The sequence below is a fragment of the Microcaecilia unicolor genome, chromosome 8, assembly GCF_901765095.1.
Source record: "Microcaecilia unicolor chromosome 8, aMicUni1.1, whole genome shotgun sequence".
In the NCBI taxonomy this organism is placed as follows: Eukaryota; Metazoa; Chordata; class Amphibia; order Gymnophiona; family Siphonopidae; genus Microcaecilia; species Microcaecilia unicolor.
In genome coordinates, this window is record NC_044038.1 from 41,081,802 (window position 1) to 41,099,927 (window position 18,126).

Consider the following 18,126-nt stretch of genomic DNA (forward strand, 5'->3'; position numbering starts at 1 on the left):
CTTGATTTCAGACAACTGAAAGTTGTATTTCTGGTGGCGGTCACTTCAGCTTGCAGGGTCCTTGTGAGCTTCTGGCTCTAGTAGCTGATACACCTTACACTAAGTTTCACCACAATAGAGTAGTTGGATTACTGTAATTCTCTATATCTAGGGTTATTGTTAGGCAGGATTCGATCTTTACAAATTGCACGGAATGCCACTGCTAGTCTACTTACTGATACACCTCGGTTTTCTCATGTAATACCGATTCTTAAAAATTTGCACTTGTTGCCCATTCAATGAAGGATTAGATTTAAGGTGCTAACTGTGAATTTTAAAGCGCTGAACAATGTGGTTCCTATAATCGTTGCAAGTTGAGAATCTATCGCTCTTCTCGAAACTTGTGCTCTTCTGTTAAATTGTTTGATTTTCCTTCTTTCATCATATTAGACTAACAGAATAAGTTCAGGGGGCAAAACAATGGAATTCTTTACCTTTTAGTCTATGTAGTATTACTTTGCTTCTTCAATTTCTAGAAACGACTCCAGGTATCTCCCCATCTCAGAAACCTTTCTCTTAAAATGCCCAATCATGAGCAAGCAGAAACTTGAGAGGTTTCCTGAAATTCCAGTGATGGTTCTAGGATTTTATTTTTTCCCCTGGAGGGAGAAGGGTATACATGTCTAAGAAGAATAGGTGAGATGAAGGAGACCACATCCTTAGCATTTCTCAGTGGAGAGGATCTTAAGTAAAGTGGAGTTCCTTGTCTTTTTTCTGTCCTTGTCCTGAGTAATTTGGGACTGGTAGTCACCTGAGCCCTCTAAATTTCAAAAATACACAATCTCATATGTTCCTGAAGGGGCTCTTCCCTGTATAACTATTCTCAGAGTCAAGAAAGATTAATTTTTTTATCTGAGGCAGGGTGGCCCAGAGAGAAGTTGTCCCAGGAATTGAGAGGAGAGAACTTCTGCATCCAAGGCAGGAAGACCTGAAGCTACTAATTCCCAGAACTGGCTAAATCCTGGTTAGTTGTCATGTATGACCACTACCTATGGTGGAAAGTATAGCATTCTAGAACCCCCCCCCCCCCCTCCCAATGATAGAAAAATTAGCCCCTGTTCAAGCAAATGGGGTTGCAACCAAGTGAGTTGAGGGTGAGTAATTAACCCCTATCTCCTGTGAAGCCCATGTTATAACTAGGCCTGTGCAGGCTGCATGGGAGGCGGGAGAAGACAGCATTGCAGCCAATGCTGCAGGACATCCAAGAGTAGGTGGGGCTAGGATCTTGTGTTTTTGTGTCTGCTAAAATGGAACATGGCCATAGAAAGTATTTGGTAACTACTACTTATCATTTCAATACTGCTACTAGACGTACACAGCGCTGTACACTGGACATGAAGAGACAAACGGACAAATAAGGGATAAAGGAATTACCAAGGTGGAAATGGTAAAACATGGATACTGAATAAGTGAGTAAGGGTTAGGAGTTAAAACCATTGCTGTAGTCAGTCTTCCCAGGTAGCTGTATGCAATAGCAGTGTCAAGCCGTCCTGCACTGGATCCAGTATCCCCTAGATGTGGACATGGTGGTCTTCTGCACTTAACATGTTGAGAGGGGGCGTCCCTTGTGATGAGATCAATGGCTCCTAGATGGATCTCTGGTGGACACAAGTGATGCTTTGAGCTTTCTCTGTTGGATTCTTCATGCAGCCTTGGTTTCTACAGCCTTGATTTTGGAGAGCTCCTTAGTAGAGTGGCATTTACTGTGGAGTGGAGGAGTGGCCTTGTGGTTAGGGTGGTGGACTTTGGTCCTGGGGAACTGAGGAACTGAGTTCGATTCCCACTTCAGGCACAGGCAGCTCCTTGTGACTCTGGGCAAGTCACTTAACCCTCCATTGCCCCAGGTACAAATAAGTACCTGTATACACTATGTAAGCCGCATTGAGCCTGCCATGAGTGGGAAAGGGCGGGGTACAAATGTAACCAAAAAAAAAAAAACTGTGCCACGTTGTATAGTTGTACTTTCTCAGAGGTACTGCCTTTTAGAGGGTACAAAATTTAGAGAATGACTCTGGGCAGAGGAAGGTAGATGCCAGTTAATGGCCTTATCCTTTTCTAGTGTTAGACCTAGTAGTAGCCTTTTAAGTGCTTACAAGCAATACTACTCATACTCCATTCCTTCCTCAAGAGGATGGTTTGAGATAATTGACTTGTTAGGCAGGTCTCCTCCTTGTAGTGCTGTTGGCTTACTCTTAGTGCTTCATTCATCCATGTTTGGTGTTCCATCTTTCTCTCAAAAGGAGGTCAGGAGATAATACCATTCCATTCTCCCAGAAATAGTGAAAAATGTTTTTGTTCTCAGAGTTCCTATGCAGAGCATCAGACAACTGTAGAGATGGTTGCCTCATGCATATGTAGGGGCATTTCCTCTTATCCCCTTCTGGGCTCACCACCAGAGTTTTTTTTCTCAAATTCATTATTCTAGATCAAATACAAATATATACTTCATTCCGCAATGAAATTGTTTAATATGGGGATTACAAAAGACTCTAATAGCCGTTACTAGGAAGAACAAATGTAAATATTCTACATAAGTCAATAATAAGAAAAAAAGAAGTTATCAGTGTCTTACGAAAAGATATAGGGGCTCATTTTCAAAGCACATAGACTTACAAAGTTCCATAGGTTACTATTTAACTTTGTAAGTCTATATGGTTTGAAAATAACCACCATAATCTTCTATAGATCTAATTTCAAAAGGCAACGTATTCAAAGCTGCTTGCTATGCAAATAATTGTTCCAGCAAAAAAAAAAAAAAAAAAAAAAAAATATATATATATATATATATATATATATATATATATATATATCATAGGAGAAATTTAATATCAACTGACTGATATAGAAATTTTAGATTGAGTTGGAAATACTGTTAATCATGTCATATAAGCAGGAGCTAGTCCCTGTACAGTTCTAAAGATTAGGCTGTGAAGTTTAAATTTTATATGGGCCTCCATTGATAACCAGTGGAGAGTATACAATAATGGCATTGCTTTATGAAACTTACACCAGAAATCAATCTGGAGGCTGTATTAGAGTGTTGAAATGAGGAAATCTGCAAATTATTGCAGTAGTCTAATTGAGTTTATCTTGTTGGGCAAAGTGGATGGACCGTGCAGGTCTTTCATGCTGTCCTCTGCTACTGACCATGTTCCAGGATATCTGGTTCTAAGTCAGGGGGAGCAGACGCTTCCCTGGTTAAGGAGAGCATCTGTTTCCTACGTTCAGGATGAAAAGAATATCTCCAGTACCCCTAGGCTGGTTGATTAATGTCTCCAAGACCAATTTGACCCATACCAGTATCTAGGAGCCCTATTATTATTATTATTTTTTTGTTACATTTGTACCCCGCCCTTTCCCACTCATGGCAGGCTCAATGCGGCTTACATGGGGCAGTGGAGGGTTAAGTGACTTATTATCTTCAAATAAGGACATGCCTTTTGGTCTGGGAACTATGGGTACAGGGTCTTTTCTTTGCTGTCCATGTCTCCCATTTCCACATTCATTTTGAGAAAGTTCCTTTATGCAGGTCCTAGGCACCAGGGCAGAGGACATGGGGGTAATGCATACGGCATTAACTTGCATATGACATTTGCCCTGCTTTCAGGATGATGACTGGGGTCACATTGTTTTCTCCCCTTTTTCTAGAAAGCCTAGATGGAGCCAGAATTGGTGTTCTGTCACAGTCATCACTTGCAAGGGATGGGTCTGGATTCTTTCTTGGCTATTTTGCATTATAGATATAGCCTTGTGAACTGGGAGGGAAAAGTCATTGTCAGCAGCTGATGCAGGAATGATGGTCCCAGTAGAGGATTCACAAGTCCGGGCCTAGGTGGAAGGCTATAGCCATTTCTTTGACTTGTCAGAAATCCTAGCCTTTAGCTCAGAAGAAGGCAGTCTGACTAGCAGCAGACAATGTGGTAATATTAGCTACTGTAAACAAGCCAAGGGATACTAGTAGTTCTCAAGTACCTTTGTAGTTGGGCCAGCTTTGTTCCAGGATGGATTTCCCCAGCAGAACCTGTCAGCAGACCACATAGCAGAAACCGTACTCTTTCAAGTATTGGAACCTGAATTGTAAGGGCTGGCAGAAGGAACCTTTGGCCTAGGGATCAGGTGAGGCTGCTTTTCAGGTGGACTTAAGATCAGCAAACTTCCAAGATGAGCAAGTTCTTCAGCTGAAGAAAGCAGCAGGATCCCAAGACGGTTGGCGATCTGGTTATAACCATGTCCAGTATCCAGTTTCTTGCATGTATTCTCTCTGGGGGACCAAGACATTCTTGAAACTGATCTCTACTTGCTTTATTTCTGGAAGATTCTATTCTGTTCCGTCTTACATTCTTTGACTGTTGAGTTGATTGGGTTATATAGGAGTGATAATTGACAATAATGTTATCTGCCTTCAGTTGGCATAAAAGTGGGCTACATAATAGTCTAAAGTTAGTTTGGCACCTTTCCTTTGTCAGTTTTATGAAGGAGATCATTTTCCCCCTGTTTGATCTATTTCTTCTGTCTTGTCCTTCCTCAGTATGCTCAAGGGAATACATTCTTCTGTGCCATCAAGCATGTGTTACCTTCACTCTAATTTACTTGGAAATGGAACTTTGCCTTTAATGGCTCAGATCTTCCTTTACAAAATGTGTAACTGATGTCAATCTCATTGGTATTCTCTGTACATTTCTAAGAGAGGGAATGTCCTTGAATCCAGTACTCTTCTTGTGAAAGTGTCCCACTTCTGCCAAAGTAAAGTCAAGCCTTCTCTTTTCCAGCAGTGAGGATGGCAGTCAGTGTAAGCCAGTGCATGGATGGCCATTTTGAAGTTGGTTGTAAGCTACCTGTATTTTTCTAGGTGCACAGTTGGTTCTGGATTTCAGTTATTTGGTCTGTTGATATGTGCTTTTAGGGCAAAGCTATATCTCGCTTTAAGTTTGAAGGAGTTGAGCAGACAGTCACCATAGCTCACTCCAGCAACAGTTTCAGGTCTTCAGGAGCTAGTGAACCTGTATGCAGAAGGCCGCTTAAGCAGAGTCAGAATCTGGTCTTTCCACACCAGAATGCCAGGGCAGGCTCCAGTTTCCATTGTCTTCCTGCTCTGTGCTTATCAGCCTGGGTTTGCAAATTGAGAGAAATTGGTTGCAGGAGTTTGGGGAGCATGTTGTTAGCTTTCTTCCTGTCCAGTCTGTGTGGAGTTTGGCTACATCTTTATCTGGACTGGTCTAATGTGGACGATAAAGCAAATGAAACTTAATTTACCTGATAAGCCAAACTAGTACAGAACCCTTCCAGGAAGGCAGTGGTGATCAAGATGTTTTAATGGTCAAATTCAGAAAATCTAACAGTGAGTGGGTCAACTATTCTGAAAGTTAATTACTCAATACTTTAATATAGGATATTCTTATCTTTAGGTGACTGTCCATGAAATGAGGTTTTTGACCACATCTGGCTTGGTTTTGATGTGTTTTGGAAGCCTAAAATAAAATTAAATAATTGATTTTAGTTTTCTGAGCTTTGACATAGGGTACTGTGTAGCTGAAGGCTGCAAAAAGACTCCTATAAAGGGTGTGAAGTCAGTTTTGTGCGGTTTTTCAGACTCCACCTTCTGGCAGGAGGGCACGGTTACCCTCTGGTCTGACAGGACAAAAGGAAATTAACAGGTAAGTTTAAATTTCAGATTACTTTTCCTTTTAATCTGCAACTTTCTTTTAGCTCAGTAGGAATCTGCTTATCCAATTGTTATGGCCTACACTGCTATCCAAAAGTTTTTTCACCATTTTTAAACCTCTTCCACTTGATAAGCCATTATAGGAATAAGTCATTGGTGAAGAGGTTGGATCTAGGTTCCTTACAGAAACCAGAATAAGTGTCATTCAGCCAGCCAATAGGCATTACTGTTGAGCAATGATAGCACCTTCTCCTTGGGGTTAAGACCACCATTTTCTTTTTAGAAGACACTATCAAGATGGACAAAATGTGAATTTGAAAATCTGTAACAACTATTGTTACCCTATTATATTGCCTAGAAATTCCTGCTTGAATAATATGACTTTTCTATTTTATCTGTTTAATGACAAATTAAATGTTATAGTAGGCCACTCTTGAAAGGTGGTGTTTCTTTAATAGCCATGATATGTCTAAAGTTTGCCAAATATAACTTCCATCAGCAACTGACTTAGAATAGGCCAATATTGCATGAACCATATGTTAACCATTTTAAAATTCCCATTTTACCAGTCCAGAACTTGTTTGTTTACTTAAAAATGGATTTGTAGCATTCTTTTGTTTCAAGTTTTAATGCTGTTCAACAAAAATAACTGTACTATTTAAAACAAATTAGGTTTGAGTTTCCTGAGCAGCTGCCACTAGATGAATTTCTACAGAAACAAGATCAGAAAGATCCAGCCAACTACATTCTTCATGCAGTGCTAGTGCATAGTGGGGATAACCACGGTGGGCACTATGTAGTTTATCTAAATCCCAAAGGGGATGGTAAGGTAAGCATCACCACAGAAGAATGTTAAGCTGTCAACCTGCAAAAAGTATTTTATTCCTCCTGATTGTCATCTGTAATCTGTCTATAGTTAGAGATTCAGTAGGTTGCCTTTCTCATTCTTTTAAAATTGATTTTGTGAAAAAGTTACTTCCAGTTATGAAATCTTAATACTTGATGAGGTTCTCAATCTGATGTGATTGTGATAAGCTTGGCTGATATACTTTGAGTAAGATAAGGGGGGGGGAGTATTTTAAAAATCTAGATACTTAAAGTTTTTTTTATAGATCTTCCTAAATAGGAATTTGTTTTTACACAGGGTTCAGGTCAGGTGATGTAAGTTAAGTGCCTACTACTAGCATTTAATGAGCCAGCCTCTCCTTCCAGGGTAACTCCGCCACTCCTTGGCACTGATGCGTTCCGTGCCAAGTTAGTGTTAGCATTGGAGAAGGAAGCCTCTCTTTCATTTTGAGACCACACAGTTAGGTCAGTGTTTCCTATTTTGACTCTGTACAAAAGAATTCTCTTATCCTCTGATCAGATCCTTGTCTGTCACAGGGTAGGAGTAGGTCTGTACTAGAAGCTCTCTCCTATCCTTTTGTGCAGAATATGACTATGGCCATCCCATTTAAGTTGCAAGTTAAAGGGACCCTCAAAACACCTAGGTTTGGTCTTAAATTCCTGAATTCTCAGAAACAACTAGTTGTAGTACCCACCTACCAGCTACTTAAGGAAGTATATATATGTATATAGGAGACCCCACTCACTGTGTGCTTCCTGTTCCTTTTACATGTTCTTGTCAGGCCTGCTGGTATTCAAATTCTACATTAGTCTTTGGTTTTAAAGAGCCCACCCATGACCCTGTTGCTCAAGATATAAACCTAAAATCTTTAGTTTATAAATTGGTAATGACTGCTAAAATTACTGAAACATTCTTCTTAGTTGAACTAATAAAATGATTTTTCTGGGGACAAGCAGAATATGGATATCCTCACATGTGGGTGACGTCATCTGACAGTGCCTTGTGAGGGAACAGCTCTTTTATTCAAACTTAGCTTTCTATTGTGCATGCACACACATTCCCCTCTGCTACAGTCATTTGGGACCTCACCATTTTTTTTTTTTTTTTTTCAGAGTTCAGGTTGCATATTGTGCTCCCTTGTTGCTCGCATCTAGTTTTTTTTTTCTAAAGATTTTCATCTGTTTTCTCACATTTCATTGAGTAAGTTCTGTCACTGTCATGTGATGATTTTTTTATTTTTGGTTTGGGTTTTTTTTTTAATTTTGGCTTGGTCGTGGCTGCTGTACGGGTACTTTTTTTTTTTCCCCTTAAATCATTGGGTTGTTTGATTTTGCTGTGACTATTTTTCTGGACATGTCCCTAAAAACAAAGTGTTCCTAGTGCACCAGGACCATATCCATTACAGGAATACCCTATTCCTGGTGTCTGCAGTGCCTGGGACCAAACCATGATCCCTCTCTTTATATTTTCGATTCATAGATGTCAAAAAAAGATATCTGTGGATGAGAGAAACTGTGCAAATGAATTATTGGTGCCAGCTTATCAACTTTGCCATAGCTCCCAGAGCTGCATCAGACCTGGGGGACATTTCAACATTGAGTGTCTGTCACCTTTGACTTTGAGGTGTCTTGGTCACTCTGAACTTTGAACATTGATAAAAGCCATCAGGATCACTCATCCTCTGATTACCATCTGAGGAAAAGGAACATGGCCTCCATAGTTCATGTAACACCCATGGCACACCTCAATTTGAGGCAAACTCAATGGATACCTCATCTTTATTGGTGCCAAGGGTCAAGGATTCCAAATGTTAAGTGGAGGCTAGCTAGGGTGAGCCAGCACTCTACCCCTTCAGAGAACAGTGCAGAGTACCCAGAAATCGCCAGTGTCTTTGAAGCACTGTGATGAGATGACACTTTATCCTCCATGTATCAGAAAGGGGTAAAACAGCTTCCGCAGAAGCGAGGCTTAGCTTCCAGTGCAACTGAGGTGACATAGGAGGACATGGTCACTCAGAGAGTAATGCAAGCAGCTTTCAAGGAGCAGCTCATGAAATTTGAATGATGGGTAGAGCGCATCTTCTTGATTCAAAGCTGATGCTTAATTGACATGATGTCGAGGGTCAAAGTTATCCAGCTGATATTCAAGACCTATTCATTTCTTGCAGGAGACACATGGACACCAAGTTTTAAAAGGGGCTCAGAGTCCATGCCTACTGTGCCTATATCGGTTCTTCAGCTCATTGGGAGAGAGAGCTTCTCTGGTGTATTGAAGGTCCCAAGAGCCTTGATGCCTTTGGTCCAAAGGGTCAGTCTTTTGAGGTAGGCAGAGACTCTGACATCTCCTGCTGAGTTCTTCCATCATTCTGAGCACTCCTGAGGAAGGCATTGTGCCGAAATATGGCCCGTGTAGGGTCTTTTAGGTCAGCTTATTTTGGCAAATAAACTTTTGGATGCTCTTAACTTCCTTCACTTTCACCCTTGCTATTTCTGCTTGACTTCTCCATGGAAGTTGTGAGGATCCCCTCCTTTTTTTTTCCTTATTTGAAGAAGAGCCAGGGACATTCTCGGAGGAAGAGTCCACTGGTCTCCCATCAGATCCATTCCCACCATATGAGAGGTACATCTGCTCTGGGGAAGATTTCTCATTTGAGTCTATTAAAGAGTTTGCTATGGTGGTTCCATTGTCTTTAGAGAGAGAGAGGAGTAATCCAGTCCTTTGCTCCCCGCCCCCCCCCCCCCCCCCAGTGGAAGCTGTGACAGTGCCCCTTCACAGCATCCTGAATGATATACAGATGAGACACACACCCTTCCGGTACTTCCTGTTAATAAGATGGTCAACTCTATACAGAGTCCAGAATACTCCAGGATTTGAGAAGCTGTAGTTTCCTCACCAGTGATTGAATTTACTTTCAAAATTGCCAAGAGTTTGAAGACTCACTCCATTGTCTCCTTACTGGCTGAGACAGATAATGGCTCCCACTTCCCCCAAAACTTTGAAAACCGGAATGTTTTCCAACATTGATTACAGGAATAGGGGACTCTTCCACATTCCAACATTCAGCCCCTAGCCTTTACAGCTTGAGTGTTGAGAAGGTAGCAATTTCCTTAACTTACCGGACAGTGCGTCTCAGGTTCTGTTGACTTCCAGAAAAGTTTCCATTAGGAGGTCTTATAGTTTTAAATAGAAGAGGTTTGCCATCTGATATGAAGGCACAACTTTAAATATGTTTTCCTGTCCCACATAAAAACTGCTTGAATACCTTCTGTCAGGTCTCAAAATCAACACTATTAAGGTTCACCTTAGTTCAATTGATGTTTTCTATCAAATAGAAAGTAAACCCATTTCTGCTCAGCCTTTAGTTATTTGTTTTGTGCAAGATTTCTATTGAAGCCTCGCATCAAGCCTCCTGCATTGTTTTGGGACTTCAGTGTTTTGTCTGAGCTAATGAGAGCTCTTTTTGATCCTCTAGATCAGAGGTTCTCAACCAAGTCTGCAGGGTATACCAGTCTGGTTATCAAGATATCCACATTTGCATGCATTGCTTTGATACTATCTCATTCATATTCATTGTGGATATCCTGAAAATCTGATTGGCTGGATGTGTCCTGAGGACTTGATTAAGAACCCCTGATTTAGATACTTGCTTCCTGAAGTACCTGTCCTGGAAGGTCCTATTTTGGTGGAAGTAACTTCATCTTGCAGAGTTAGTGAGCACTGGGCCCTAATACAGGGCTTCCCAAACCTGTCCTGGAGGAACCCCAGTCAGTCAGGTTTTCAGGATATCCACAATGACTGTGCATGAGAGAGATTTGTATACCAAGGAGGCAGTGTATGCAAATTGATCTCGTGGATATTCTGAATACCTGTCTGGCTGGGGTTCCCCCAGGACAGGTTTGAAAATTACTGCCTTAATATGAATTCACCTTGTGCAGAGTTTTTCACCAACAGGGCTCTTTCGCACACATCTAATTTCCTTCCTAAGGTAGTACTGGAGTTCCATCTTAACTAGTCAATTGTTCTGCCAATGCTTTTTTCCAAAAATTAATGCCCACAAAGGTGAAAGTACACTGTACACTTGAACTGTAAGAGAGCCTTGGCCTTCCTGTCATATATGGACTGAAGCCCATTGAACGCCCACCCATCTTTTTGGTTCTTTTGACTCAAATAGGATAGAGGCCGCAGTTGACACAAACACGCTTTCAAATTGGCTAGAAGACTGCATTTTCTTCACTAATACCAAAAGTGGCCTTGCTAGGTCGTCTCATTATGTCAGATCTATGGCTACAATAGTAGCCCACTTGTGATTGGCCTCCATAGAGAAAAATTGCAGAACTGTGACGTCGTTGGTCCACACATTCACATTACATTGTTGCTTGGAACACAACTCCTGTTTTTACAGTAGATTTGGCCAAAGAGTACTCCAGAATTTATTTGGTGTTTAGAATCCAACCCCACCCTCCTAGGCCCAATTAATTTCTGTTCCAGACCGCCTTAGGGGAAAAAAAAAAAGAATTTGCATGTTTCAAATTTTTTTTAATTCAAATTTTTAATCATATGTTACAAAACATACAAAAAGTTGCAAAATTGAAGAAAAAAAATACAAAATTTCAGTTTATTCAGGTCCATTTTAAGGAGAGACTTCCAAAAGCACTGAGAACGCAAAATTCAAATACCAAATAGAGCTTCCATATAAGCACTAGGTACTCTACAGGAACCCTTGGCTGAATCCATGTTGACTCTGTCCCATTTGTTTGTCTATATGTTTGGTAATTTTATTCTTTATAATAGTTTCCACTATTTTGCCCCCGCACTGACTTCAGGCTTACCAGTCTGTAATTTCCCATATCACCCCTGGAACCCTTTAATCAGTGTTACTTTGGCCACCACCTAATTTTGAGATACTATGGACAATTTTAATGAGAATGAGAACAGATCATCAATTTTGTGTTTGAGTTATTTCAGTACTCTGGGGTGTATACCATCTGATCCAGGTGATTTGTTACTTTTTAGTCTCAGTTTGGATCAGTACATCTTCAGGTTCACCTGACATTTTCAGTTCCTCTACATAATCACCCTTGTAAACTATTTCTAGTACAGGTAGATCTCTTACATCGAAGACTGAAGCAAAGAATTCATCAGTGTCTCTGCTATGGCCTTGTCCTCTCTGAGTGCCCCTTTTATTCTTTGATGATCTAACGGTCCCGCGGATTCCCTAACAGGCTTTCTGCTTCTGAAATACCTTCACCTCGGTAGCAAGTTTCGCTTCGTATGCTCTTTTAGCCACCTTTATCAGTGCTTTAGATCTAACTTGCCAGTGCTTGTGCTGCTTCCAATATATTCAATAAAACATCTATTCACAAAATTAGCCCTTCAAATCTTTATCCACTCTCAGATCATTTCAAATTTAGATTACTGTAAAGCCTCTGAATTAAAATGACTGCAATTACTTCAAAATTCTGCAATCAAATTAGTTACCGGATCAAAACAATTTGATTGCTCGTCTCTTGTGTGAAGAACATTTGCTGTCTGTTACTTACTGTATTACCTTTACGATTTTAACTATTGTACACAATATATCTTTCAGGCACTCCTCCATATTTACATTCCTTATTCGCCAACAAGAACTCTTCGCTCTTCCCAATCAAATACGTTGGTTGTTCCTTTTTTCCACCACAATTGCTATGACTTCATTACTACTACTACTATTTGACATTTCTAAAGCGCTACTAGGGTTATGCAGCGCTGTACAATATAACATAGAAGGACAGTCCCTGCTCGAAGAGCTTACAATCATTAGAACTAGAATTTTCAGTGTAATCAGTCCCTCTTTATGGAATATTCTCTTGCTATATCTCCATCTAAAGCAATCTCATATAAAGTTTAAATCTGGATTAAAGACATTCTTATTCAAAGATGCTTTTTTGAACTAATTTTTCTTAATTGATCACAAGCTGTCTGGGGTTCGCTGGTTTTACAGCGGAGCTATCTTCCTGTACTCTCTTTTCTGTGGCCTGTGTTTCCTATCAATTATTGTAGTTTTAGGTATTTAACTGGGGTAATGAGTTATTCCTTAGCGTCCTTCCGGACCGGACCAGGATTGAACTGATGGGTTGTGCTCGCCTTCCAGCAGGTGGAGACTGAGAACAAACTGTGACTCCAGAGAGCCAATAAGAGCCCTGATCATGTGGCCCTAGCCTCAGTATTTTCTCAGTCTCCCAGCAGGTAGGAAGTGAGCCCATTAGTCTCTCTTTTTCTCTTTAAGAAGCTAATAATATTATTGCTAGTGATAATAGTTCTTCTGTGCATGGGGAATCTCAGTAAGAGCCTGGACAGATAGGTATTTCTTTTCTTTCTTTCTTGTCCAGCCTCGGGGGTGTTACACTCGGGTGCCCCGAGTCCCTCCCCCCCTTCCTCCCCATCTCCCATACTTAGCTGGGAAGGGCTACCCTTTGCTTAGAAAGGTATATTGCCTTTGGGAGAGGCAGGCACTTTTACTTTAAAGGAAATTAAAAGAGGGAGTTCTTTCTTTCCCAGACTGTTAACGAGCAAGTTCAGCTGTTAAAACCCAGGCTGCTAAGGAGAAGGGCTATCCTTTGCTTAGAAAGGTGTATTGCCTTTGGGAGAGGCAGCCACTTTTACTTTAAAGGAAATTAAAAGAGGGAGTTCTTTCTTTCCCCAGACTGTTAACGAGCAAGTTCAGCTGTTAAAACCCAGGTTGCTAATGAGCAGGCAGCTCTGTTATTGTCTATTACTCTTGAGCACGTTTTCCTTTTCTAGCTCAGCTGGTTTAAAAAAAAAAAAACCCAGAGGAAAACGACACAGTGACTGGGACTTTAAGGAGCATTTTCTTCTTCAGAGGTTCTTACTCCGTTTCCTCGCGATTTTGGGCAGCGGGCGACGGTTTGTTTAAAAAAAAAAAAAAAAGGCGCGAAGCGAGAGCTCCGCCATGCAGGGGAGGCTAAAGCATGTTTTGGTCAGTGCCGGTGTGTAAGTCTTTTTTGGATCGTTCATGTTTTTTTCTACGCAGTTAGACTTTTCTTCGGTCCCTCTGCTTCGTGGTGTGTCAGCGATTTCTTCCTGCTTTGTTGGCCCGGTCCGTCGCGTCTGTTTTTAGTGTCTCATTCTTTTAATTTTGGTGCGGAAGGCCGCCATTTTTTCCCCGCAGCTGTAGCTCCTCTGCGGCGCCATTTTTTTCTGATTTTCTACTGTGCAGAACGGAACGGAGGTAGTGTTTTCGGCTGTAGTCTGTTGAATCTCAGGAGAGGAGAATTTTTTTTTTCCCTGACTTCGCCGCATATTCCACACATTTTTCGAACAAGAACTACGGCCTTGAAGCTGCAGTTTTCAGGGGAGTCATCTAGGGTTTTTTCTTTTTTCAAAGGTCACTCACGTTTATTGATGGCAGTTATATCCCACATTTTCCCACCTATTTGCAGGCCCAATGGGGCTTACAATGGCCTGTAATAGTGTCGCCATTCCAGGGTAAAAGATTTTCAGAATAGGGTACTGTGATGAACTGTTATATTTCAGCTATGGATTTGAGCTCCACAAGTGGATTCATGGTTCGCCCAGGGTTAGTCCACGGTGCTATTAGTCTGTTTTATGCAATCTACTTTTTACTTGGAAGGTTTGCTTGCTTTCGCCTTTATGCACAGCATTTGCACAATTTGTTTGATGTTTGTTGCTCTGTAAGCTATGGTAATTTTTGTCTGTGGGTCTCCAGTGTGGAGGTTGTTCCATGATTTTAATTCTTTCTGTATGTGTAGAATTTTTTCCTTTCCAAGACATGGTTACAGTTGCGGACCTATCTTCCTGTACTCTCTCTTCTTTGGCCTGTCTTTCCTATCAATTATTGTAGTTTTAGATATTTAACTGGGGTAATGAGTTATTTGCCCCCTCACTGGCTATCTTTTCAATACAGAAAAATATCCCATCCAGTAGGATGGCATATTTCCTTGTAAAATTTGATAAATCATTGTACACAGATTAAAATAACATCTTTCTGAAACCGGCAGCCAATGTAGTTTAAAATAATAACAATAGTTATATCCGTCTTTAAAAAGAAAATCACCTGTACAGCTAAATTCTGGATTGTCTACTATCTTTTCATTAGATATTTGGTACATCCCACATATACTACATTGCAGTAATCCATTTTTGATAACAACAAAGATTGAACTATAAGCCTGAAGGAAAACATTTCAAAATTTATACGAATTGATCTCGATCGTCTTAACATTAAAAAGGAATGTTTTACAACCTTGTTGTCTTAATTTTTCATAGTCAGCTGGCAATCAACTTCTATTCCTAAAATCCAGGCAGAAAAGTCAAATTTAAATTGAGTAGTATTGTCACGAAATGCCTAGCCCACCTGCCTGGGGTTACCCCGTGACCACTTTAGAGGGTCTATCCCCAGCACAGCTCAGGTCCACCTGCACCTGCTGCTTGTGCTCTACACTAGCACCCTCCTCCCACCAGCTGGGTCACAACCTCCTCTCCAATTATCCCCAGTGATTTCTAGGTTACTGGAGCCACATTCCCAGTGGCCCCACAGTTCCCAGAAAGCACTCACAGACCCAACACACAAACCACCAGGATTCTTTATCAGTCCAAATAGGACAAACAAACAATTATGTTTCTTCTCTTAAAACATATTGAACAGTGGAACAAAATAGTGCAATTGGCAAACAATAACAGGTAATTGAAATAAGGAACAATCATAACACTAACTAAACACTTGCATACTTCCTAGAAAGTCCCTGGGGAGATCAGAGCATATATCTGTTCACAGAGCTTTGGCAAAGAGATCTCTCTCTCCTGAAACTGAAACAACAGCCAGCCACTACTGGGTAATTTCAATACTCCAGGCCAATCAGAGCCCAGAACAGTCAAGTTTCAAATAAAAACTGGTTACATTACTACAGGCACTTTCTATTATCTGTGTGCCAACTAAAAGCAAGAGAAGTCAGTCCTGTGTAACAGCTTTAAGCATAAATATGTACCACAATTATCAGTAACAAAATCTTCCTTTCTCTGTCTCTTTTGGGGAGCCAAGCCAAAGAAATTTTGTATTGTCTTTATTTAGTTTTAATCTAAATCCTTTTTCTGAACTTTCAATAACATTAATACATATTTTACTCGGAGTATCCATATATACTTTTGAAGTTGGTAAAAGAATGGTGGTGATATCAGTGTATGTGTACATTCTCTTACCAACTTCAAAAGTATATATGGATACTCTGAGTGAAATTTGTTAATGTATTAATGTTATTGAAGGTTCGGCAAAGGAATTTAGATTAAAGCTATATATATATATCACATAATTTATCCCTGACAGATGGAATTTCACAGTAACTATTACACCAAAACCACAATAACTGCTCTGGTAAGTGAATTACACTCTTTTCTTGATTCTGGTCAGATGGTCCTCCTGGTTTCCCTTGACATATCTGCTGTCTTTGATCTCATCGATCATTTGCTCCTTCTGGCTCATCTTATCCCTGTTGGTATCTCAGGTTCGGTACTTCAGTGGTTCACTTCATTGCTCTCTGGAAGGAGTTTTTAGGTCTTTACTTTCATCTTTAAATCTGCCAATTTCCGTATAATCTGAATCTTTCAGCCTTGCAGGCTTTCTTATCAGCATTATCCACTTGGCTTTTCACATACAAAATTGTTCCAAACCCTGGAAAAACCACTACTTGTTGGGTTTCTGGTGTTTTATCCCCTCCCACCACACCCCTTTCTCAGTTTGATGTCTGTCTCGCACCTATCCACTCTTTTCGGTACCTGGGTGTCATCATTGATTTGAGACTCTCTTTTAATTCCCAAGTTTCTGCCGTTTTATTAAGAAGGGATTCTATTGATTGCGTCATCTCTAATCTATTGGACGTTTTCTGGACTTTACGTCTTTTCACACCCTCATACATGCTTTTAAGTCACGTCTTGATTATTGTAATGCTGTTGTTTTTATGAAATTTCATCTTTTCTTCTACGTAGTTTGCAAACTGTTTTTTATGCAAGACTCAAAAATACAATCACATCACTCTTCTCTTCCTCCAGTTGCACTAGCTCCCAATACAATTCAGATATATGTTAAAAAAAATTTAATGGTTGACCCACAAAGCACTTTACCTTGGTACACCTGCTTATCTTGCTTCTGTAGTTAAACCCTACACCCCCTCTCGTGCCCTTTATTCACTTGATTTGCACCAGTTAGTTCTCCCTTCTCCCAGAATTGCCCATTATGAATCCACAAGTTCCTCAGCTTTTTATTTTCTTGCACCTTCACTGTGGAATATATTTTCTCCTTATATTTGATCTGAGCTGTCATTTTCTAAGTTAACCTTTTTTCTTTTAACAAAGCTTTCAAAATCTCGCCGTGATGATTCGAATGCTATCGTGGTCTGTTTGTCCCAACAGCTCAACACACACATACTTGTTGATTGGTCTTTTACTTTCCTATTTTAATTTGGCATTCCTTTCCATTTTATGCATTAATTGTTTTGATTTAAATGTTAGCTGTTATGACCTGCATCCACTAATAGCGTGATATTAAACTTTTTAATAAATGTAAACATAATGCATTTAAATGAGCCGGTCAGTATTCAGATGTGCATTCCAAGCGGTGCACAGCCATTTACAAGCGATACACGGAAAGGCCTGCCTACCTTTACTGAAAGAAATTATATGGGAGGTCTGGAGCAGCTGGTAGCATTGACCGTAGTTTCTCGGTGGAGCAGTCTGCAGCAGCTCCATCGTGGAGGGCTGGGGCGGAAGGCAAGTGACAGCAGGGACAAGCTGAAGTGATCCAAAATGTTGGGGGACATGGAGAAAGCAGTAGCAGTAACACCTCAGCGAGGCAGTCTGCACAGCATCGAGGAGGTTCGAGCTGTGCTTTGCAGGAATAGCCATTGGCAGCTGTTGGATACCTGCGCTGGAGCACTTGACTCCTTCCCTCTGTGATTCGCTCATGTACTGCAGCTCCTCTGTCGTCCTCAATTTGTTCAAGGGATTGTACAGGTCCAGCATAGAAGGAGGAGCAGAGGAAGCCTGATTTTCATCTGAGAACGGCCTGAGGTAGACCCAAGATGGAGAGGATTATTTGCTTCCTTTTGTGGTTCAACAGCCGGCTGTTAGATGAAACTTGAGTGGACATGGTTGTCTTCTATTCCTCACTTGGTGTGTCCTTTCCGAACCCAGCAGCTCCAGAGCAGTCCTGTCTTAGTCCTAACCATGGAATCTCTCCACAGCCAGCGGAGCAATCTTGCTGCCAATCTCTCACTGTCGATGTCATCATTGGAGGAAATGGAGTGTCCCACGGCACAGGTCTGTTACATGGTTTTCATATATGCCAGCTTTACATATCAGAAACAGACGAGTGATCTGTTTTGCTCCCATATGTGACACACACATATGAGAGCAAAACAGATCACTGTTTCTGGTGTGTAAAGCTGGCATTCTTGGAAGCCAGGTAGCAGTGGAATCTGTTCAGTTGTTTTAGGCATGTGCATAGTAGCCACGCTTAGTAAGTGGCTGCTGTACTCGTGCGCTGACGCTTTTCCCTACTGCTTGCTGT

At 40.8% G+C, this 18,126-nt stretch overlaps 1 protein-coding gene across 2 annotated transcripts in view; it reads left to right on the forward strand.

Moving 5' to 3' along the window:
- USP7 (ubiquitin specific peptidase 7) overlaps nt 1-18,126 on the forward strand; it is a 377,898-nt gene that overhangs the window by 191,341 nt on the left and 168,431 nt on the right. For both annotated transcript variants that reach the window (XM_030213526.1, XM_030213525.1), the window contains exon 13: nt 6,374-6,530. In XM_030213526.1, coding sequence (XP_030069386.1) covers nt 6,374-6,530 — 157 coding nt within the window. The remainder of the gene's footprint in view (nt 1-6,373; nt 6,531-18,126) is intronic.